We start from the raw sequence: 23,861 nt of genomic DNA, 5'->3' as shown, positions 1-23,861 counted from the left end.
ATTATTATATTGCTATCTTTTTCTTGCAATGTGTTTCGACAAGTTTCATCTTATCATGACCTATATAGCCTTCTAACTTTCCGAGCAAAAATCTATTTGAATGGTCGTGTGGTCAGATACGTGGGTATCTGATACGTGGGTCGTGTGGTTAGATACCAACGACCATTACTCAAATCTCACTTGCTTCAGTGCTGGTGGTTTCCGTTGGAGTTTAGTATTTAAACAATCGTATCGCCGTTCTAGTTCTAGCCATGCATAACTTCAATGCGAAACCATACAACAGTACAGAGGAAATGAGAAAGCTCTCCTCCAAGCGATGAAGCACAACTAGTTGGGTATCCCACAAACAGATGGCGTCACCAGCTTTTTTTGCTATTTTTAGAATGCATGAGTCGTTTGCCGTCTGCTAAACGAAGTCTTTCTATATTCCGTTTAGGTAGAGTGCTTGAGTCGTTTAAAAGCCGTTTAGTGGTCGTTTAGTGGATTTGTGGCACTTGGGTATTATCAAAAACATGTTTTAAATCCATGCAAAAGAATGAATTAATGCAATGGAAAATAATTGTACAACAAAAGCACTAATTAACGCAATGCAACAAAAAATATATAAAAAATATATATGCGACACGTTGAAAAAGAAGATATACAGAATTGAATGTATTTCGAGGCAAATAATGAACAATATTTTAGCTATTAAGCGATAGTTACCTACGTTTTGGAACACTCTGTACCTTTCTTAATGTTCTGTAAAGAACATGTATAATGCGAATAAAAAGTGCTCGAATTAAAAAAAAAACATAAAAAAAGAACGAAACAAAAAAACTATTCAAAGAAAAAAAATAAATACGATTGTTGCGAAAACAATCTTTTAAAAATATTTTAAAATTCTTACTTAAAACATATCAAAAACATTAAAATTGAAATTATTCTCCAAAAAAAGTAGCCCCGCAGTGCAATTCCACTACACAGCCTCGCGCACACGGAGTGCCTGTGTGTCTGTGAGTGTCGTTTGAATTGCAAATTTCATCATCTCATTTTTATTACCTTAATGTGATGTAAAACTTGTGAACAAACAAACACATTTCAGCTCACATACACACACACACACACCACACCACCACTAGCCAGAAAGTAGTTGCATTTCCTGGTGGGTGCTTGCGCAAGGCATCAGTAACGCACCACGCATACACACACACACTACCACGACCAAGTACTTCCCGTTGAACTTCACACTAATTCTGGATTGAATTTTGCACCCCCTCCTTTCACACACGTGCCAAACCCCATCCATGCCAAACCCCTTTTCGGAAGCAATTGGGCGATTGGAGAAACGAACAGACAAGACAAGCTACCCGTAACCCCCCCTCCTCAAACCCGGGTCAGACCAGACAGACAAACGACGACAGGGGTATGTGCTGGAAGTATCCCATCCCCATTCCCCAGTAGCTAGTCTACTTCACGCGTAAAAGAGAGAGAGAGAGACCCAATCCCCCGCGGGTCTTATCTTCGGGGTCGATCGTCCAGACACGTCACTAAAACGCATACCGCGACAGCCTCCCTCCCCACCGAAACCGGCATTGTGGAAAAGCCGGAAACACACACAGACCAACGTGCCCCGACGATGGCGACGGCAGAAGAGTGTGAGTCTGCGCAGTACGAGCGACAGCGCGCGAAAAGGGGCGCAAAACCGACACCCAGTCAGCCATCTGGACTGTACACGTGGCCAGCCAGTGAAGCCAGCCATCGCAGGTTGGTGTAGGTAAGAGGACACTCCTCATCCCCATCCCCACCATCCCATTTTGTGGCCCTTCCTGGAGGCGGCATGGGGAGTGAGTGATACTTATTTTGTTTTTCCATGTGGTCGTTTTGCCGGTTTGCATCTTCTGTGAGGCAAAACCGAAATTTGCTTGAAACTGACATTTCGTGGTCACTTTTTGCAAGGGAAGTTCTCCATGCTGCTTCCAATGCGTCTTAAGCCCAGATTAGTACTCCTTCGGGAGATGTGTTCTGCCTGCAAGAAGAAACACAAAAACAAGTCACTTCGTCATCAGTGCGTCTTGCTTTTTTGCTCGAATTTCGAATACTTCCCCACATTTTTGCGCTACCGTTTTGCGGGCGCAGAAGGCAGCAATGACCTCCCCCCCCCCCTCTTCTTCTCTTTCTCTCTCTCGTGCCCTATAATATTATCATGCGTCATGAATTATTCATCACCCTTCGCTTCCCTTTAGATCCTTTTTCCCTTCGAGCGAAAGGACTCGAGCGGAGGTTTCGCCTGCGTGTGTTTGTGCGGGATGCTCGAATCAGGCGAAAGCGACACATACCGATGACAACACACGCACGCACGCGGTTGGAGCACGGCACCATATGTCCCCCGTTTGGGGTGAAACAAAAAAAAAGAAAATAGTGCGCTTGGGTGTGGCCTACCGCGTTGGGTTTGCATGTAGTTCCGCGTGGACAAAACCGATCCGATTGGGGAGACAACAACACAAATCGGCAATGGCACAGATGCAGCAGAAGAGCCTCCAAACAAGCACGAGACGGTGGTGATGGTAGGCGGATGGAAAATAAGGCAACCATAAAAATCGGTAGCGACATCACCCCGTTCGGTGGGAGTGGAAGAGCGAAGTAGGCGATGAAATGGAAGCAAAAACGCATAAACGTCATGCCGAAGGACGTTCTGGTAGTGGGGGGAGCCCTATGGAAACGAGAAAGGAAGAAAAGTGATTGCAATTTTATACACGTATTTGTGTGTTCTCTACCGACAAAGTGACCCCCCCCCCCCCCTCCCTGTCTCCACTCAACTTACCGCAAAATTGTCCGCGAGCAACAAGCCGGCAAACTTTCATCCGGCGCTATCGATTTTCCCCGTTAACACTCGACGAAGTCGGAGGGCCTTGCAAACAGCGGAAGCAACATGTACCCGTCAACATTCTGCGTCCGCTTCCTCTCCCTCTACCGGCACACATCATGATGATGATCCGTCCAGTCCACAGAAACTTCAGTAAATTTCTTTCTCCCTTCGGTGTCTTACGCATTATCCTGGGAGGATACTTGTACTACGCCTAATTTGAGTGACTGGAATATTTATCACACGAGTGACACTTTGACTGCAACTGCGTACAGGCAACAGGATGACACACAGGCCAACACAGATGTGTCAGTCACCAGTAGTAGCAGGCCATGAAAAATGGCTTTTCCAGCTTCACAGCAACCCTAGCGACGACGATGACGACCGAAGGATGACTCAAATGTTAATTGCCGTACAGAACATGACTCACCCAGGAAGTCCCAGTTTGAAGCCACCGATAGTGAATAGTCATCGAAATAAGGATATTGGAGAGGGATTCTGTCTGCTTGATTCACTACTAGTCCACTAACACTTGTATCATAAAGGACGTTGCTCCAATGATTCTTGCTATATTTCAGGATGTTTGAGGAACTAAAACATGTCTGACAAAGTCTGAAAGGATACCGAAACAAAGAACATTGAACAAAGGCTTAACACAGAGCACTTAATTCAAGAAGATCGTTCAGTTTGGTAATTAAAGGTACAGTGGCGGCCACCAATCTTCCAACAACCCATATCTTCGGACTTTGCGACCTTATGGAGAATTCCTCAGACCTCTTCTCTGGACATTGCCTTTGCACTTGGTAGAGGACACTGCTTAGCTATGCTCCTACCAAACCTCAGGGTGATAACTTAAAAAGTCTTGCAAAACCATGCATGATTGTCAAAAAAGGACAGTCTCCATTCCATGGTGCTGAAATTGAAGTCATTGGGATATTCATTAGTGGTAGTCAGTAAGTTTCATCGGTACTTCATGTGCGTATTAGATAACCTAAATTTAGGACCTTAGCTCCAAAAAGTAAGAACATGGATATGCTTGGTTTTCCATGATTGGTTTAGATGTCGGGCTGGTTTTTTGCACCAGAATATCCGCTAAGCATCCTTATCGATGCGTGAAGACGGTATTTCGATACGAGGTTGAAAGAAGTGTGCAGGAAGTTTGAAAGTTAGCACATATCTGATGTATAAGACTTACGGTGACCGCCACTGTACGTCATTAGGATGACACCGTACGACCCCCAAACAAGCAAAACACCAACTCACCTCCAAAACTGTAAGTAAAACTCAGCTCCAGATTAAGGGCTCATGCACATCCTTGATTAAACATCATTTCTCCAGCTCACCAGCTCTCTCTCTCCCAAGAATAATTTCCTTCGATATGCAGCAAACCCCCACAAATGTTCCTTGGCGACAGACACACGACTGCCCTACTTCTTCACCGGGGACGACTTGGACTTGTTTTCCGGATACCAGATAAAGCGGTACACGGTACACAGTACACAGCACCAGGAAGTTGAGGCGAAATTGGTTTTCATTTACTTCCGCTTCAAGCAACCCCGAAGCGACCCCCTTCCTTACGTAGGGAAGAGCACGTGCCACACGGCCGGTTCTTGTCTGTTAAGGCGATATCGAAGGGAATGCAGGAATGCAAACAGATATGTACGGTGAAGGGCCTACACCTACGGTTAACACAACAAGGTTCTCCTTCCTTTGCAGGCCATGGGTGTGTGTGTGTGTGTGTGTAAATGGGTAGACAAAACGATTCAAGGGTCGCTGATTGTTGGTCAAATTCGTTTCTTTTTTTCGTCTTCTTCGGCCTAAATTACTTACAAAACAACCTGTCAATCGTGTCACGCTTCCCTGTCAATATAAACATTGGACCGTCGCCTATTACGATAATGTTAAAGTATCTCGCTGTCCTGCGACCGAATATGCCTACTATGATGGGCTTTCATGCATTTTTAGTGTAGCGTGACAACAAAAATGAGTATGAAAATGGTGCACAACAATCTTTGACTCCTGTGAACGGTCAGTCAAGATGGGGGATGGGACAGAAGTAATCGAACCAGGAATTTGTGCACATCCTCCATCTCCTTTTGCTTCTACATTACAAATCGGTGGTTTCGGAGCAAATAAAACAGCTGGAAGCGAAAGATAAACACCAGCAAAGTTGCACCGGAATGATTGGAATTTCAATATCATTGCACACGTCCGGGACATACAGGCCACTCTTTCCTGTTTTCTTTTTGTTGTGTTCTTATCACATTTACCGTTCCTTTTTTTCCCTGTTTCTAACTCCATTTCTTCCTCTTCCGCTTTGCCTCCCTCAGCGCCCAACTGTGGCACTTGCACGTCGGAATCGTTTCCCCGTTTGCAGTTGCACCAGCCGGAAGTGCAACTCCCAGCCCAGAGCAGGCAAACATCATCCCTCTGCAATCGGAAAGGAAATTGAATTAAACAAATCAAAAAACAAACTAAGCAACGAACCCCCGCCGTGTGCACGAACAGAACATGATTTTGTACTTTACGTTTCATTTCATTTCCTTCGGCGTTTCCACGGCTTGCCGTCATATCGGAGATGCATCGAGTGTAATGATTTAATGCCCAGGATTGCCGCTTACAACCCTCCAAACCCCCCCATTGTCGTCGGGGTCGGGGTTTTTATCGGACTCTATTCTTTCAGTTTAGAGTTTACATTTTATTTAGAGTTTACATTTAACAGTTTAGAGTTTTACATTTTAGTTTACAGTTTAGAGACCTGCATTTTATCATCATGCACCCACACCCACCGCACCAGAAATGCAACCGCCAGGGAGGAGGGGACTTTCAGCGTAGGGGGGTTGGTAGAGAGGCACGTATAGCAGCCCCCGCGCTGCATCTGATGCAGCCCCAATTGCACCATAGACTCTGGTGCGCCGCGACGTCTGTGACTCATTACTATTGCTCGGACCGGCCCAACCGAACACGCTGGCGGCACTTAATTATGCGGAACGAATCCAAGGCGTCCATGAGGACCGACCGATCAGCGAGTAAGGGGCTAGCATAAAGCATCATCAAATGCTTGTATGCATTCTGTGCACTCTCTCCCTCTCTCTCTCTCTCCGATTCCACATCAAAAGGTGCAGGCTAATACTAAGGCAAGTAAGAAGTGAGCTCCCAAGAAGGTTATGTTTGTTTGTTTGTTTGTTTGCTCCGTTTGAATGACATGCGTGTGTGTGTGCTACATTTACAACTATTTACCATTCAAGAATGTTTGCACTTTTGTGCCTTTTGTAAGGGAACACGTACGTACACAGTTGCTTTGCCTTTTCGAATTATATAAACATTTACCACGCGGCCACCACCCCAAGTCCTCGGCATTTTTCAAATCGTGGCACGCGTTCGTGCATTTTCTGTGTGTACTTTACAAATATTTGGTTGCTTGTACACGTAATAAAACAAATAAAAAACAAAACAAAGAAATAATTTGTCCTTTCGCGGCACGATCGAGCACGATCGCGATCACTTGAAAAAAAGCGATTAAAATTTGTTTATATTTCTTTCTTTTTTTGCAATACCAATGTGTTCGATCAAATTTCAGCAACTTTTTAAAGGCTCGCCCGTTGTTTACATGCTTCATTTGTGTGTGTATATAATATAGATATATTTATTCTCAATAAGTGTTTAACGGTTATAAATGACTATTACATTGGCCTTTAAAAAAAAAAGAGAATTAGAAAGGAAGCTACATATAATAACGCACATTAACGCATGGGAAACGAAACACACTCACACACGCACACACACACACGACGCTAAAATTAATGAGGGATGGGGAAGGGCCGTGTGCATATGGGTGTGAGGTGAGGGAAAGCATTTTAGGGAGTTTAAACCGAAAAGCCTAACATTAAAAACACAAAATCACAATTAGCCGTATGGTGGTATCGAGGAGTACGATTTGGGATTTCTTCCTTTTTTTCGTTTCGTTATGAGGACAGCAGTTAGTCAGACAAAGGAGGGCGACAAAAAGAGGTTTGGAGTTTAGAATAAAGAACAAAAATGGTGCAACAAATGTGTTGTCCCACTAAATCATGCTAATAAAATAATGATGAGTTGATCAGTTTTATGCTTGCAAGTAGCACTTAAAAATAAACGTTTGCAGCTGTGTGTTGTTTACACAGCTAGAAAGGGTGGGCGGGCAAGGATGTGTATTTTTGCTTGCAAGACACATAAACCTTACATAAAAACAATAGCTTCTAATTTAGCTGTGTCGTTTGTCCGTTGTAGTACACGTGTCACTAGGCAGAGGTAAACAGTGTGCAGACTGATCGTGGAATAGCGACATAGAGGCTCATTATTCGTGGAGACTTTGTTGGTATGATGTCCTTTCGCAGACGATCAGATAAGAATTTTTGATTAAACAAACGGTGTCGCGTGTCGCTCTAATCGTGTCGGGGACCAATATCACGCGATCACGTTTGACGATCAATCCAATGGGAAAGTGATGGTTCGTGGCTATGGTAACTTGCAATGAGAGAGGATCAATTTTTCACATTATAATTGGAAATTTCTATTCCACGCCGTATTTCACGCTTGAAAGCCTTTACATTTCATTCCCATCCCTACGCAGGTCAACTCTTTAAACGTCCACGTGTGTCCAACTCTCATCATCCTGGATTGCATCTATTTTCGGTTAATTGGGTAATGGCGGTACGTACTACATACACGATAATTTCGCTGTTTTCTCGCTACCGATAACCAAATCCAAACAGTTTCAAATGCCAAAAACAAGTGTCAAAAATAAAGAGGCCAAGTAAAAACGAATACGAACCCAAACACGCCCACAGCAAAGCTAGCGATCCGTAGCGAGGATCGTTTCCCTAGGCGTGGAGGGGAGGGCCGTACTTTCCTCCTGAGCCCCTGAATGGTGATCTCTACTAAAAAGGTTAAGCTACAACAATGTAGCTTTTCCCCAGCAGTAGTTGTGCTGATTTAAATCGACTGCAGTCTTTGCCAAGCTGTCGGGGAAGGTGAGACACACTACTGCCCCTTTCCTTTTCCCTTTTCGCCGCACTGAACTTGTGTTGCAAGAACGGATATCTTCATACAAAGCTTTTCATCTATTAGCCTACCGGTGGAATAAACACGTGCAACCTGGTGCATCATCGTTTTCCATCATCATTATCATCATCGCAACAAGAGACCCGTCCTCCGCTACACCATCATAATAGCCGGGTGCGTTCACATAAGAGATCTTTGCGTTGTGGTGGAGGGAGCGAGGAGAAACGCTCCCCACACGACACATCCGGTGGTAAATTGTTTGAAGGTTTTCGTTTGTTTTTCTTTTGCTTTGTTTTAAATAAATATACATTAAACACACTACACACTAAAGAGGGGATATAAAGGGGGGTGGACGCACATACGTTGATCGTCGGGGGGTTTTCGCTGTAATTAAAGATTTGCTACTAAAAGTCTACAAGATATTGGTGTATAAGGTGCGGTGGTTCGGGAGAGTGTGCACTGTCCCCCGCTCGCATATACTTATTAAAAAATACACAAACACACAAACACACACTAATACACATACATATACACACAGTGGATACGTGTGTACCTACATACACACACAGACACACACACATAAGGTGCGTTTAAACGATTTGTACCAACAGGAGGGCAACAACCTAATTTAAAGCAAAACCCAAACCGAGAGAATACGCTTTTTGTTTGTTTGTTTGTTTGTTTAAATTGGAAATAAAAGAAGATCACATTATTACATGAAAGACACCGAACTTTGAGATCCACCAAAACTTGTCGCCAGTGTGTGGGATCCGGGAATGGATGAGAATTGGACGGAATTGCGCGTGGACGCGAATGACGCGGGGAGCGAAAAGCAAACGTCAGTAGATGGAGGGAAGCCACTCATTTGCCTTCTTAGTTCAATAATGTTTAAGCTTAAACAAAGAGTCGAGCAATTAACACCGAGGGGTGCTTTACTTTAATCTCCGCTAAATGCCACCCAAATGCCTACGTTTAACTTAGACAGGGAGCGGTTATTTTAAACACATTAGTCTTAGTCTGCCTTCAATCTGGTCGTAATTGTTCGTTTGAATTGCAGTGGAACAAGACACATACACACACACACGCCCTCCAATGCCGCGATGACCGCGAAAGGATAAAACTAAAAGGGTGGTTCATTTTATAAAGCTTAGAATTACACATGTCGTTAAAACCATTAGCCCCGTTCCCAAGCGTTTTTTTGTAATTTCCAAAACCGAGGAGAAGGTCCGGAAAAAAAAGAAACCGTGACAAGCTAAAACACATTACCTATCGTTCTAGGCAACCAGCCTACGAGGGGAAGAAACAAGGCTGCTGATCACGTTAAAAAGTAATAAAACAAGTCCAGGCACACAAGTGAGGCACGCCACGAGCTTCCACCAAAGAAGCATTGTCCGCTTAAAGCCAAATGGTTCAATTAAAAGAGAAGTGTGTATCGAAATACCTATTCGAATATGCAAATCAATGCTAGGAGCTCTTACTCGGGTATAGGTCGTCAAACCATCCCTCCCCCCCCCCCCCCCTACACAATGAGTACCTTCCATTTTGTCCGTGCATAAAGAGTCCTCAAGATTGTCCTATGTCCTCCTCGCTCTCTCTCTTACCGAAGATTAAATTCGTACTTAAACCAACAAAAAATAATTAAAATACGCCTCTAGCGGGGATGATGAATGGATGAAGGGTAAGAAGAGGGGATTCAAACAGCAGATCGTGACTACTACTACTACTACTACAGCAGGACTACTCGTTCTCCGACATCTCGTTGTCCTGATGCTGTCGCTCTTGGTGGATTTTATCCAGCCGCCGCAGCTTCGTTGCCCGCGTCGGCTCGTATGCGGCCGGTTCGGTCAGCCGGCGGGCCGCCGTTTCGCCCACCTTGCCCCGTACCAGCAGCGGCAACTTGCGCTCGTGCATCTGGAGAAAAAGATAAAATAAAACAAAACGATCAAATGGATTAATATAACCGTTTAAGCGATACGATGTCAGAATACGCGATGGCGACTAAACACGAACCGTTGGACTTTGCCCGGGGCTCGACGGGAAGGTGAGTACGCGCACGTTCGGCGAGTCCTTGAGCGAGCTGATCTTGTTCGTCGTCGAAACGTACAGATTGATGCCGGAGCTGATCTGGCGGGGCGATTTCTGGATGTTGCGCATCTGCGATTTGGGCGTTGGCGAAAGGAAGAGCGATTCCTGGGACTGAAATGGGGAAGGAAAAGGGCATTAAAACAAGCAAAAGAGCAATATGAAACACACACACACATACCACATCAGCATTGTAATACTGCAGCGCAAAGTGGTGCACCGTCACGACGTAGATGTCGTTGTAGAACTTTATAATGTCCCCGTACACCTCCCGCCCGTACTGTACCGAGGTGCCGGCCATCTCCGTCACCGGGCACCGTTCACTCGCATCACCCGTCGCCTCACCGTTGCTGCTGGCGGTGGCGGTGGTGGTGGTGGTGGTACCATTCTTCCCCTGTCCATTGCTACACTCGTCAGCATCCTTCGCCTCCTCCTCCACCTCCTTACCACTCCCGTCCGGCGGCGCTGCCGCACTTTCGTACCGTATAAACACGCTCCGGTAGATGGAGCTGTTCGCTTGCGGCTGGCTGTGGTAGCAGTGCATGATCTGCTTGAACGTGTTCGGCAGCTTCTTGATGCGCATCGTCACAAAGATGGCACACATCAGCAGCTGATCGAGGTGCCGATCGCGCATCAGCTCCTGCGAGCACTTCGTGATGGTAAACTCCAGTATCGTCCAGATCAGCTTCTGGATCACCTCCGAATCGATGCCGAGATTCTGGCAGAGATTGCACAGCCGATCGTACGCCACCTGGTACATCTGTGGGGAGGGAAGAGGGGTGGGCATTACACAATTAGCGCATATGTTTAACAGTAACAACACAGAAAAGCAATGGAAGACGAAAACTTGCCTTGCGGAAGAAAAAGTTCAAACGACGCGTTTCGTTCGACGGTGGATGCTGCGGATCGTGCGCACTGCGCTGCGGCGAGCTGAACGATGAGATCGACTTGGAATCACTGCTACCGTTCGTGCCATTACCTGTGGGGAGGATAAAAATAGGGAAGTAGGGTGTTTAGAAAACGGTTGTCGTAAAACACATCAAAACGGAAGAGATGCACAATATTAGCTTAGGTCTAGGCGAAATCCTTAAACACATATGTTACACAGCATGAGCATGGTATTACAATCAAATGGTTTAATACTATCAGAGATGACTGTAATAGGCTAATGAGGACATTAATACTAGCAATTTGGAATTGTTCAAGCTGTTAGTAGATTTCCAATCCAATACACGAAGGCGAAGAGAGAAAACGGACGAAGCAGAGAGATGAGCATAGGGATGATCGTCAAGAAACTCGAGATGACGATCCCTACCAGCCAAAATCCATATAAAAGGACAACCGATCCCAATAACTGTCTATCAATTAACAGGCCCCGTATAATTAAACGAATTGCCGAATTGCCGTCTTTGTTGTGTCTAATAAGACTTATTACACTTATCCGTCTAAAAAGTATTATAAACCTTATTAGATTTACTGTCGTAAACCTGTCTAATAAGTGGATAATATTTGTAATTAGATGAGATATCCCAATAAGTGTCTAAATTACGTCTTCAATCAATTTTGATAGACAGCTTACCCAAATATATGGATGAAATTGTGGATGAAATGAAATTGAAATTGACAGGTGAATGGATGAAATTGGCTAATTTCATGAAGAGGAAAAAATATCACAATTAACACAATTATAACTCATAAAGCATTTTATATGTTCATAGCATCTCATCGTGTATAACTGTCTTTAGCCCTCACTGCAGATGAACGAGTTTTCACCATCACTGGACTGAGTTCGAAACGCGGCGCTACACACGTACAGAAATGATCTGGACTTAGCACGAAAAAGATTCTTCACAATAACCATTATCCGCAAAACCTTACAAATGTGATACCAGAGATGGTAGAACCTTACAATTGTTTTCCCCCCTTGATGGTTTTGATTTTTACTGTCTAATAATTACTTTCATTCGTGAGCCTAAAAGATGCCTAATAGACACAGAGAGATTGAATTGAATTGATAGACAGTCGTCGTCTATTTGGCCTGTCTAATAGACATCTATTAACACGATTTTGGCTGATAGGGAAGGAACTAAATAGATGGCAAATTGCATTCTGTTAGCATTGGAAGCTTTTATCAGCTTTTTTCAGTCTTTTCCTGCTTCCTTGTAAATGAAAGTAAATGTAGAACCGAAGCGGACCAAACGACCAAACGAAGTTAGAAAGCATGTGTTAGTGATAGTGGATGCGAAGCGAAGGATGAATTATTTGCAGAATAGACCGTTTCCAGAGCCAGATGATGGTTATGAGGTGATGACACGGGGATGCAGGATCGACACACGGGGTGGATGATGAGCAAGCGAAGGTGCGTGAACACAACAAACCTGGCACATTGGCCATTTCCGACGACGAGGCGGACGTGGCAGATCCGGCTGCAGTAGCCACGGTTGTACCGGTGCTGGTGGACGTCGCTGTAGCAGCGGACGGCGTTGCAGAAGAAGTTGATGCCGCCGGTGGTGGTGGCAATTTCGTCGGTGTTGCCGGAAGATCGACAAACAGTTTTTTCTTGGCCGAGTCGGGATGCGGTACCGGGCGACCGGTGGCGGTGGTCGCTGTTGTTGTGGTTGCGGCTGTTGTTGCGGTTGACGTCGAAGGACCGCCGCCTGAACCGGTTAAACAATAATAATAAGTTGCTTAATGAACCATTTCAAACCACTTTTCTCCATCGTAATCGCCAATTTCTTGTAATTGTTTCTCCTAAAAAGCGTGATTCTCCCAGGAAATGGATTATCTTTCTCCATCCCCCCTCCCGTACGATCAACTTACCCCGTGTACCGTTCGGTGTGTTCGGTACGGAATCACCCTTGAGCGGCGTCACGCCGGCAATCTCAGCCCGCTGCTCGACGTCCTTGTTGGCCGGTATCTGATAGTTTTCCTTCTCCATACACTCCCACAGCACCGAGGAGCTCTTCCAGCTGATCGAATCCACCAGCTGCTCTTCAATCTAGAACGATGAACCATTTAATAACCGCCATTAGTACCAAACCGTTCATCATTTGCATTTTTTCCCTCTCCACATACCCTGCGCAGATGGTTCACAATGTCCGACGTGAGGATGTCATTGTTGGCCGTCACCGTCACCTCGATGATGTGAAAGAACCGGAACGGCTCCATCCCAAACACCTCCAGTATCCAGGGGAAGTTGTGCTGCTCCTGCCGCAGAAAGAAGATGATTTCCGCCGCACACACGATCACCGTCTCGTTGAAGAACGCGTTCGAGCAGAGATCGTAGATCACCCTCGACACCGTCATCGACGGGCGCTTCTTCAGCTCCCACGGGATGATGTTCTCCAGCAGCTGGTAGTACAGCGCCTCGACCGCATCGAACCGACAGTCGGCCAGGGCCAGCTTCCAGCCCTCCTGCTCCGTCAGCCGCTTGACAAAGCGTGCCCGCATCCGGTCCACATGCTCCAGCACCGTGCCGAGCGGGCTGGGCGTACAGTTTTTCATCAGCGTCAGAAACGTACCACGCGGACTGCCCGGCTCGTGGCCCCGGATGCGCTTCATCAGCTGGGACAGCGTACCGCGCACCACGAACGGGCTGCCGCTGGACTGCTCCGGTCCGCCATTGGCGAAACCAACGCGAATGCCACGAACCATTCCAACCCCGCCACCACCACCAGTGCGGCCCGATTTAAGGCTGAGCGGAGTGCGCGGCGGTCCAGCCACATTCACGCTCCACCGATTGCGCTGGCTGGTCGGGGACGACCGGCTGCTCAGCGCAATCCGCTCGTCCAGCATACCGCACCGCAGAATGCACCGCTCGTAGCGCCGATTGAGCAGCTTCAGGTTGTCCTCGAAGTTTGCCACCGATACGAGCCCGAGAAACGATTGCCCGTCGGGTGCCCGCGTGCCCCGCAGATCGTTCGCCTCCACCATGCTCGACAGGGCGGGCAGAAACACGCTCCGGTTCGTTTCGTCCACGCTTTCGCTCGTGGTCGGATACTCGTTGCACAGCTGCTCGCGCACGTTTATCTTCAGCGCCGCCTCGGCGGCCGCCGTCGTCCCATCGACCGAGCTGCTGCCGCCCTCCTGCAGCACCTTCGGGTTGACCAGATCCATCCGGCCGTCCGCGACCACGTTGCGATAGATCAGATCCATCACGCACACGCACAGGTCCATGGCGGTGGCGAGATCCCGGCGCTGCTCCCGGTGCTGCTCCTTCACGGTGAGAAACAGCAGCCAGCTGAACTCGCGCAGCCGGTTGTACGAGCACGGGTTCGGTTTGCTCTTCTTGTTGCGCTTCGGCTCGTCCGGCACGATGTTCGCCTCGTTGAAGATGCGCGGGAAGTCCTCCCCGAACACGGTGTACGTCGTGATCGAGACGGAAAACTCGTGGTGCAGATTGTCGACCGCCGTGCGGAGCCGCCCGGGGAGTGAGCGTATCTCGGACCATTGCTTCATCTTGGAGAAGAACTCCTGGATTCTGTGAGGGAAAGAGAAGAAAGGTTCAGTAAAGCGATTGCATGGGCGAAGTTGGTGGTGGTGTTCATAGCGATCGTACTTAATATCGCACTGTGTCAACAGGTTCGTAATGTTCACGCCATTGCCCTGTATGTAGTGGTCCGGATCGCCGACGGCTGGCAGCTCCTGCAGGCAGGCCACGTACAGCGCACAGCACATCCAGTGTGTTGGCTCTCCCTGTCGGTTGAGAAACAAATAAAGAACCAAAAAAAATGGGTCGTAAGAAACTTTATTAAACTGCAGCATTCTTTTAACAACTCTTAATGGCAAAGATCAATCTTCTGCTCCGTAACTGGGATGCACTTTTAACCGAGGGCCAGGCCACCGAGGACAATAACTCCCTTTCATGCTGATATTTCTGTCTCTCTCTCTCTCTCTCCCGTACGGATTCACGCTGATTACTTAACCTTCTGCCAAATCCACTTTTCCCCATTCCCTAAGGCTCCGGGGCGTGTTGTGGTGCCGGCGCATGGACGGCATCAATTACGCTTCGCTTGCGCACCCGAGTTTGGTGTGTTTGGTGTAAATATTCATTAGCCTGCTTTTGCGCGTACACTTGCCCGCGTGCCCGTCCATGCAATCATCCCGAAACGTGTGCGTGTGTGTGTATGTGTTGTGTGCTCGCGCCGTATTAACATTCCCAAAATGGGAGGGAACAACTTCACACGAGGAGAGAGGCCGTACGATGTCGAGCAGAACGGGAGAATGTCGGGCGAAGTTATTATTTTAATAAGATTATGAGAAAAGTGTATTTATTTGCCAGCTCTCTTAAGCTAAAATTGTCTTAGAATTAGATCCATTAAAACTCGACTCTACATTTATGGCAAGAATAATGAGCGGAAAAAAGGTTTGGAGTTATCAGTTGTCTAAAATTTGTATTTTCTTTTCTATAAACTCTGAAGGAAATTTTCCAAAATTTCAGACACCGTAACGGTCAATTTAAATGAAGAAGTGTATGGGTTTCTTTGATTTTACAGTCGTTGCCGCTAAATTTTAGCTCTAATGCCGTTGCCAGACACACAGAAAAACCACCGCAACGAAAAAATTTACAGCTGAAATGTAACGCATTGTAACGCTCCTATTTTCGGTCCACCCATCGGCGAGCGAAATTCTAACGAAATTGCTGTTAGCATGCTTCTGCAGTGCCAAACATCAAGTTAACACAAAATAAACTTAAGTATTCCAGTTATGGTCATCAAAATTGAGGAAAACAAAACTCACTTTTTGTTTGTTTACAATAATAAGCGTTACATTTCGGATGTCAAAGTTTTTCGTTACGGTGGTTTTTCGGTGTGTCTAGCAGCGGCCTAAGGCATCAAACATGTTTGATTCTAACGCACCTTTTGTTTTTGAGTAAACATTTTTTTTGACTCTTGTGGCAATCATGATAAATTTACGAGGTATTCGAGCAGATTTATGACATCTGTAATTTGATATCACAAAAACACCACAAAACCCGTTTTATTGGATTAATTTGTTGTAAGAAATTTATAAAAAATGTTAAATACATTGTTTACACCTGAAATTCCATGGCCAACTTGTTTCACTCCATTAAAACTATTAAAAATGGCAGACCACTGCCAAACACCGAAAAAACGACAGCGACGAAAAAGTTTGACAACCGATCAATAACGCTTGCTATTGTAAACAAACAAAAAGTGGGTTATTTTTTTCTCAATTTTGGTGAAAATACTTATGTTTAATTTCTGGTAAATTGCTGTTTTGCGCTGCAGAAGCTTGTTTACAGCCATTTCGTTAGGATTTCGCTCGATTTCAATTTCAAAAAAAAGGAGCGTTACATACAATGCGTTATATTTCAGCTGTCATTTTTTCGATACGGTGGTTTCTCGATGTGTCTGGCAGCGACCTTATATTTTAAATGCTATTAATAAGATGTTTAATTTCTTATCTTATAGTCGTTGACACCAAATTTTGGCTCTAAGGCATCAATTTTAAAACAATTGGTTTGCAGTCAAAAATTGATACCTGAGACCTGAGATCTGAGACAACAATTGATGGAAGATTGAGACAAAAAAAGGTGAGTTAGAAAACTTACCATAATCCATTATTTTTTTTAATTAAAATTTTAACCATAATCCAAATAGTTTTTGGATGAGAGATGCCAACGAGAATCCATACGATTTGATGACGTTAGATGGTCTGAAAATTGGTACAGAAGAGCGCGAAGAAGACAATCTCTTTAAATTTCAGATGTCCGGAATTGACTGACATTAACCAGTCAGTCTCCTCTGGGTATGCGAATTCGGAGGCACATACTTGGTTTTAAAATTTTGACGGTTCATTGTACAAATTGTACTGATTTGACACAATATTTATGAAATGCAATATAAATTCACTGTTTGTCGAGTTTTAAAAATTATTCAAAAACATACAAAAACCATCATCTGCAGCAAGAATCGTATGCAAAATGTTATACAGTGGCAGGCAAAATGGCACGAAATGTAGCCACAATTTGGTTAAAAAAGCAAACAAAAAAGCTGAAAATTATTCAACTTTTGTAAAGAAAAAAAAATCTAATATTTTACACTTTAAAAAATCCTCTTGCGCATTCCCATAATCCACGAGACATACATTCACACAAACGCACACTTTAAAAGGAATCCTTCCGGAAACAGCTGTTCGAGAGATGGAGAAGGATGGTGGTGCCTACCGAAAAGGTGGAACTGCCTGCCATCAGTAGAGAAAGCGGAAAAAAGGAAAAAAAAGACCCGAAAAACACTCCAAAGCCCACATAAAAGAAGAAACAAACAGTGAAGCAAAACGGTAACTTTGCTCCCTCACTCGCTCTCCCTTTCCCTCTTTTGGTATCGCGTTCGCCAGTGGCATCGTAGAGAATTGCGCCTTTTTCCCGCCACGATCATGATCCGACCCCGACCAGCTGTTGTGTAGTGGTGGTGGTGGTGGTGCTGGTGCTTGCTTTGTGACGTACACATCTTGAACGATGATGACCTCCTCCTTCTCCATTGTTTTTTTTTTGCTACTCGATTCGCGAAATGGAAGCATAGAGCAAACACACTCCAAAAAAAAGCCCCGCCACCAAAGAGTAAAGTGCGGAACTGCATCCAAGCACACGCCGCGCTCATCGGAATGGCGATAAGGAACATTAAACCCCAACCATCGCCGCCGCATGGCGCGTCAACGCCAAAAACCGCATAAGCGCGCGCGCGCGCGCCATACACGCATACACACGCCTGACACTTGGATGACACACCCAAACGGTAACCCTCTCATGCCCACCCCTTGTTTCGGGGGGGATTGGAATGAATGGTGAAGTTTGTTTCGTCATCAGAAAAGGTGAAAAATTGGAACGCGCTACCTGTCTCTCTACGTGATCGTACAAAAAACATTGGCACGAACGGTCTTTAGGCCACCATGGCCACCACCACGTGAAAGTGCACGTGCAGACACTGGAATCCGACCGGAAAAGGACAGAAGATGGCCATCATGTGTACGCCGCACTTTGCCAACATCCTAATCTCGCCCTTTCTTCGCTATGCTACTTGCTTCTGTTCTGTAGGGTGAAAACAAGGGACCTGCTCTGTCAAATGCAGCAGTGATCTCTCTACCCTCCTTTCCTACCACTCTCATCCAGGGGTTTAGGGTCGGTTTGTTGGGAAAGAAGAGAGGAAAAAGAGCCCACAATACACCGGGGAATAGGGATGATCTCGGTGCATCGAAACTGGAGGATTTAAAAGCAAAATCGTTCAATAGATCCACCGGTGAACGGTTTTTTAACGGCCTTTTTTTGGGCCAGCCAGCCAGCACACATTGACAGCTGCAGATTCGATATGCAGGACGGATGCACACATTGCACTGAAAACAGTGGTAGAGGCTGGAATAATATAGAAGGAAATGCTTGATATGTTGCCCACCTGATCGAACGTTCCCTTTAAAAGGAGGCAAAAATCCCTAAATTATGTTGTGTTGTTTGCTTTTTCTCATTTTTGAAGACTTTTTCTTAGTCAAACATGTCTTTAAATTTGTACACGATCAAGTACACTTCGTAATTGAATAAAACCCGAAGATCACTCTAAACACAATTGTAAGGTCTTATTTTGAAGGTTTAAATTACATATGATCACTCGAACTACGATCTTATTAGATCAATGTCATGTTACCCCAGTTCAATCAAAACCGTTACCAAAGCTTCAAATGTTCGAAAAGAATAAGAAAATAACTGAAATAAGAGAAGCAAAACTTGAAATTATGATTTTAAATTGGAAAACACTAAAAACCACTTCACAATTCATTTCGCACCCAATCCATCACAATGAAGAGATCGCGTTTTCAGATCGTATTTTGGAGATTCGCCTATTCCCTTTCATTTCCTACACCTCTTCTTCTTTTCCAATGCCCCTACTATCTTTCCTTGATCGGTCAGCAGAGCTTGATCGTTAGATGTAGCAGCAAAATTGCCGCTCCGTGCCGGCACCAAAACACGGAGTCCAAATTTTCGCAAAACTCGGATTCAGTTGACTGCGCACACCGAATAGCTAACGCCACGTGGGAAGGAATTCCTAACACATCACATCACATTACGCGAATAAAAAAGAGGCTAATTTCCAACCAAATTCCACACAAGGCAGGCAGGTTGTTTGAAGAATCGTGCTGAACGAACAACCGAAACCTAAAAGAAGATTAGACAATTATTAATAATGCACCATCATGAGAGGGAGCCAGCCAGCAAAAGAAAAAAGACAAACGCCTAGAAAGATGAAGATAGATAGAACATTATAATTATTACGCCCAAGAACAGGAGAAGAGAGAGACCGAAGGCAGCACGACATTGAAATTAGTGATTGCAACTAGAGGGGAGAACTCATATCGCACACACACACACGCAATCAAACACTCGGGGGCAATGTGCTCAATTAAATGCATCAACTGACCGAGCGGTCCAACCCGCGTAAGACGGCATCCGGGGTGAAGTGGTAGACACACAAAAAAACGCACCCAAAGGTCAAGTAGAGTTCAGCAAATGAAGTGCAGCAGCGCATACACACACACACATGAGACTGAAACAATCGATTAAATCGTCAAAAAATAGACACGCGCATGCAAGGCAAGCGCATCGGCGACCCATGTGGTGGTGGTTGCGATGCCGCCGCGTGCGCCTCGTCCTAATCTCTTTCGCGGTGTGTGCTGCTACTGTGCTGCATTTTTACACGCTCCTTCTCCACTTCCACTTGTGGGTGCACCAACTAAACAATCCGTCAGTGTAAAGGTAGGCGCAAATCCACTCCACATTTGCCACCGCCGGATTGATTGCTTAGCGCAGCGGCGCATCGGGACTTGCGCGCGATCGTGTGCGCCGCCCCCGGTCGTCGCTGACCCGGTGGTATGGTGGTGCCGGCGGGATAAGAATACGTTTCCTCGTACAGCGGTGTGCGTTTGGAATTGTTCGATGTTATTTATCCCACCCAATACGTATTGCGCGCCGTGTAATGTTGCGCGTATGTGCCCTTAGTAACAGAAGAGTTGTGAACGGGGTTGAGTGTGTTTCATCCATTTACATTCCACAATATCTGCACTCAGCCGAATGAGAAGAACGGCCAGTCATTACTTCTCTTCGTGATTGGGTCAAGCTGGTGGTGGTGGTGGCTGGATTGGCAGCAGCATGGTGGTTTTTGGCTGGCACGCAAAAGTGACTATTCACGGTCAAGTGGCTCGAACGATCGAACGATATCTTACGATATCTTACCATTTTTGTCGATCAAAATGCACGCACCACAACAGCGGGGGAAAGCGGAAATCGAGTCTCTGGCATGAAGCAGCAGCGCGCAGTGCACTCACGCTATTGCACACACCAGCTGTAATAGACGGTCGGTGCATGTCTGTGCTCGATTTGCCTGCCCTTAGCAACTAGTGTTGCTACTCGCTGGCGAATATTTGCCTATTGGATTCTAATGAGACACACACGAACCTTTGTAGAACAGTTGAAGGAGGCAAATAGTGAAATTAACAAGGGTAAATGGAAGTATGACTCATTATATTATTAAACAAAAAGCTTTAACCATTTTAATTAACTTTCAAACATGTTTCTATACAATGTATAGTGCTTTTTATATTATTTAAAAACACCAAAAGAAAATTAACAGCTGGAAAAGGTTGTCAAAACCCGTTACAAGTCGTTTAAATCAATTACAATCAAGACAAGGCCTTGTGCATATCTAAAACTATCCATCTACGCCTATCACAAATCAGTCCATCGGTGGTTGATGATAAAAAAAGTTAGCTACTTATAACTAAAGTTGAGCAAGAGAGCGAGAGAGAAAGAGAGAGAGAGAAAGAGAGAAGGAAAGAGAGAAGCAGTGGCTGGACAATTACGTTCTTATATACTATAGAGAATAGCCAATGAATGACGGACTGCTCTGTCTGTGGCGTTTAAATAACCCTCCGACATGTAAAAAGAAAAATAACTAAAAATGGGAAGCATGGGGGGGGGAGGGGTCCACTCTGTACCACAGCCCCCATCCTCCGCCGTTTCAAATGAGCCTCTTCGTTTCGTTTTTCCCAAGCGCGTTAACACAACGCGTCCGGTGTATCTGAGAGAGCATTTGAACGTCAATTGTGAAACATTAACCAACCGACATTTTGCCATCAATTTCACTAACACGTTTCACTACAAGCAGAAAAATATACAGGAGGATAATAATTATGTACTCTAAAAGATTTAAAAAATATAGTATTAATAATACAGAGAAATAAAATTTTAAAAATAATAGAAAATTGTTACATTAATTGCCACTCACCGTCAGATCGAACTGATCGCGCGTTCGCTCGAACGAGCTCCACGATCGGTTCTCCGTGTCTGCGTCGATGTTGAGCGCACGGCAGATTTTCCGATGCGTTTCCCGCAGGTCGCTGTTGTCGTTCGAAGCCATGGTTACTTGATGATTGTCCTTTTGCAGGTGAGACTGTTCTTTCTCTCTCCGCCCGATAATACGTTGGCAAACCTTTGCACCTTTGCCTATTTATTGCTTCTTAGTTAAGGCAAATGGGAGGAAGAGTAAGTTCTTTCCCAAAATTTAATTATTTTTCCAACCGATGAACCGACACCGGAAAACAAGTTTTCTTGTGTCCCCCGTCTGGTGGGCGCAGTGGTACAAGCACGCACACACCAACTGTGCAGATGGAGCAGCCAGCAAAAGAGGAGGAAGTAAAAAGTCACCGCTTGCTTTGATTCACGCACACACCGACACCGACCGCGAGATCGCGGCACAGGCTCTTCTTGTCTGCTGCTGTCACCAAACGATGCACAGCATCCCTCTCTCCTCCTCCTCCTCTTCCTCCTAACGCTGCTGCTTCTGCTGCTGATACAACACCAAGCCAAACAACAAAGCCCCAAACACTTTCACAGTATGGGTAGGGAAAACGCAGCTTCTTTTCGTCTCTACACGCACAGTTTATGTTTTTGTTTTTTTTTTTCGGGAGTTTTCTTTTTGTCTTTGCACACAAAACACTGAAGAAGGCACTTTTTTCTTCGACCAAACGGGCGATCGGAGCAGCTTCACCTGAACCTTTGAACAAGGGCACACGCACCTTACAGGCTTACAGGAGATCTTCCAAAACTTTGGACCGTCTGGTGTCTGGACACACTGCTACTTCGGGGCGCTGTGGTTCGCGGGTTAATGTGGACACTGGCGACGACGGCTGCAATTATCGCTCCGCACTGTTGATCTGGAGAAAAGGCCGATCTTGCCGCTGGGCCGGTTGCCATCCAAGTGATTCCGCTGGCCGATCGATTGCGGCAGAGGGTTCGAAAACTCTTCCCTTCACGATACACACACACTCCCGAGCCAGACTGGCTAGCTGGGGAGAGGCGATGGAGCAAAGGTAGGGCCGGCTCGTGAGCGACCCAAAAGGTACACCGTGGACGGCGGGCGGACGGCGGCGGCAGTACCAGACTGTCGCGGGAATTGCGCGTCTTTTCCGACGAGGGTGTTTACGGTCTCCTCCCGCACCGATAAAGAAACCCCACCACATACACACCCAGGGGAGGGCGCAAAATGTCTACAGCTTCCGCGGCAAATGGCGCGCACTCACTTGGACCGTGGCGGCACGGACAGTACGGGGGCGAAAACTGCGAAGCCGGCACAGCGAACAACCACCAAATCCACCACAGTAGTTCTCTCCATTTCTGCTCACCGAGCGCGCGCGAAATGCAAAAGCTTCACACACGAATGCTTGATCTTTTCTCTTTCTTCTTCCTGCTCTTATTTAGGCGCGCGACCGCACGAAAATGACGTCTCGGGCGCGTTGACGGATGGCCAGCGACAGCAGCTGGGCAGGGCGCGGCTACACGTAGCGGAAATGGCGCGCACGGCGTTTGACAGCTGCCAGCTACCCAGCGAACAAAAAATTACCCGTCTGAGCTAATGGTGCTGCCGTGCGGTGGTAATGTAGCTGCTAAGCAGCGCAAAGGTTTCTTGACGGTGAGTAACATGAATAAAAATAAGTGGATTGCTGAAAAAACCTTATGAGTTTATAGATTTTTTTTAAAGGAAAGGTTTAATTGTACATCAAATTACTCATATCGAGCTTACATTCTTTGGTATAACCAAAGTCTATATAATACAGAGGTCGAGTCGTCCAGAACATTTGATCAAAAAGCGTGGGAAAGTTTTGACAGCTGGGTGAAAAAGCTTCAATAGTTTCATTGAGGTTTTATTTGTTGTGCATGCAGTGGTCTGAATGCATTTTCGGTCATTTTTACATTGTTTGTTCGTAATATTGTACTTAAAAAAGTGGACGAATATCAAGAAAACATAGAATTATAGTACAATTATTGATTATAACAAGATCAGTGCCCAAAATTAGGGCAAAATCATGTGCAGCTCAAGAGGACCAAAGTTAATAGGCTCGTTTCCTGATTTTAGTCGTTTTTAAGTGATGAATTAGTGAAAAACTACTCCAAGCCACGTTAATGAGAAGGAAATGTATTCTCAAGTGCCACAAATCCAGTAAACGACCACTAAACGGCTTCTAAACGACTCAAGTTCTCTACCTAAACGGAATATAGAAAGACTTCGTTTAGCAGACGGCAAACGACTCATGCATTCTAAAAATAGCGAAAAAGCTGGTGGCGCTCTCTGTTGGTGGGATACCCCAACCAGTTGAGCTTCATCGCTTGGAGGAGGGCTTCCTCATTTCCTCTGTACTGTTGTATGGTTTCGCATTGAAGTTATGCATCGCTAGAACTAGAACGGCGATACAATTGTTTAAATACTAAACTCCAACGGAAACCACCAGCACTGAAGCAAGTGAGATTTGAGTAATGGTCGTTGGTGTTGATACCCACGTATCTGACCACACGACCATTCATATAGATTTTTGCTCGGAAAGTCATAAGGCT

General features: G+C 45.6%; 2 protein-coding genes across 3 annotated transcripts in view; both read right to left on the bottom strand.

The window, feature by feature from the left end:
• Window positions 1-6,463: 6,463 nt before the first annotated feature.
• LOC120949174 (retinoblastoma-like protein 1) lies at window positions 6,464-22,764 on the bottom strand. Of its 2 annotated transcripts, XM_040366255.2 has the most exons (9): window positions 21,259-22,764; window positions 14,526-14,662; window positions 13,043-14,447; window positions 12,788-12,965; window positions 12,346-12,624; window positions 10,819-10,946; window positions 10,149-10,727; window positions 9,896-10,081; window positions 6,464-9,796 (listed from the first exon to the last, which is right to left on the bottom strand). In XM_040366255.2, the coding sequence occupies exons 1-9, from the start codon at window positions 21,388-21,390 to the stop codon at window positions 9,623-9,625; spliced, it is 3,198 nt and encodes a 1,065-aa protein (XP_040222189.2). In that variant the 5' UTR covers window positions 21,391-22,764; the 3' UTR covers window positions 6,464-9,622. The 2 variants fall into 2 exon arrangements, with proteins under 2 accessions (XP_040222189.2, XP_040222190.2); XM_040366256.2 differs by lacking the exon at window positions 12,346-12,624.
• Window positions 21,711-23,861, bottom strand: part of LOC120953004 (uncharacterized) — a 218,831-nt gene continuing 216,680 nt past the window's right edge. Inside the window, exon 3 of the mRNA XM_049607049.1 lies at window positions 21,711-21,798. Within this exon, the coding sequence (XP_049463006.1) occupies window positions 21,751-21,798 (48 nt within the window). The 3' untranslated portion in view covers window positions 21,711-21,750. The remainder of the gene's footprint in view (window positions 21,799-23,861) is intronic.

This window comes from Anopheles coluzzii, chromosome 2 (assembly GCF_943734685.1).
Source record: "Anopheles coluzzii chromosome 2, AcolN3, whole genome shotgun sequence".
NCBI lineage: Eukaryota > Metazoa > Arthropoda > Insecta > Diptera > Culicidae > Anopheles > Anopheles coluzzii.
Note: the sequence above shows the minus strand (reverse complement) of the source record. Positions and strands in the feature narration are given on the sequence as shown.

Bases quoted from the DNA above. Each gene is read 5' to 3' on its own strand.
- LOC120949174 (XM_040366255.2), bottom strand. From the start codon at position 21,390: ATGGCTTCGAACGACAACAGCGACCTGCGGGAAACGCATCGGAAAATC. The intron at 14,663-21,258 runs GTGAGTGGCAAT...CTCAACCGACAG, and splicing joins GCGATCAGTTCGATCTGACG to GGAGAGCCAACACACTGGAT. The intron at 12,966-13,042 runs GTATGTGGAGAG...TCATCGTTCTAG, and splicing joins TTGTGAACCATCTGCGCAGG to ATTGAAGAGCAGCTGGTGGA.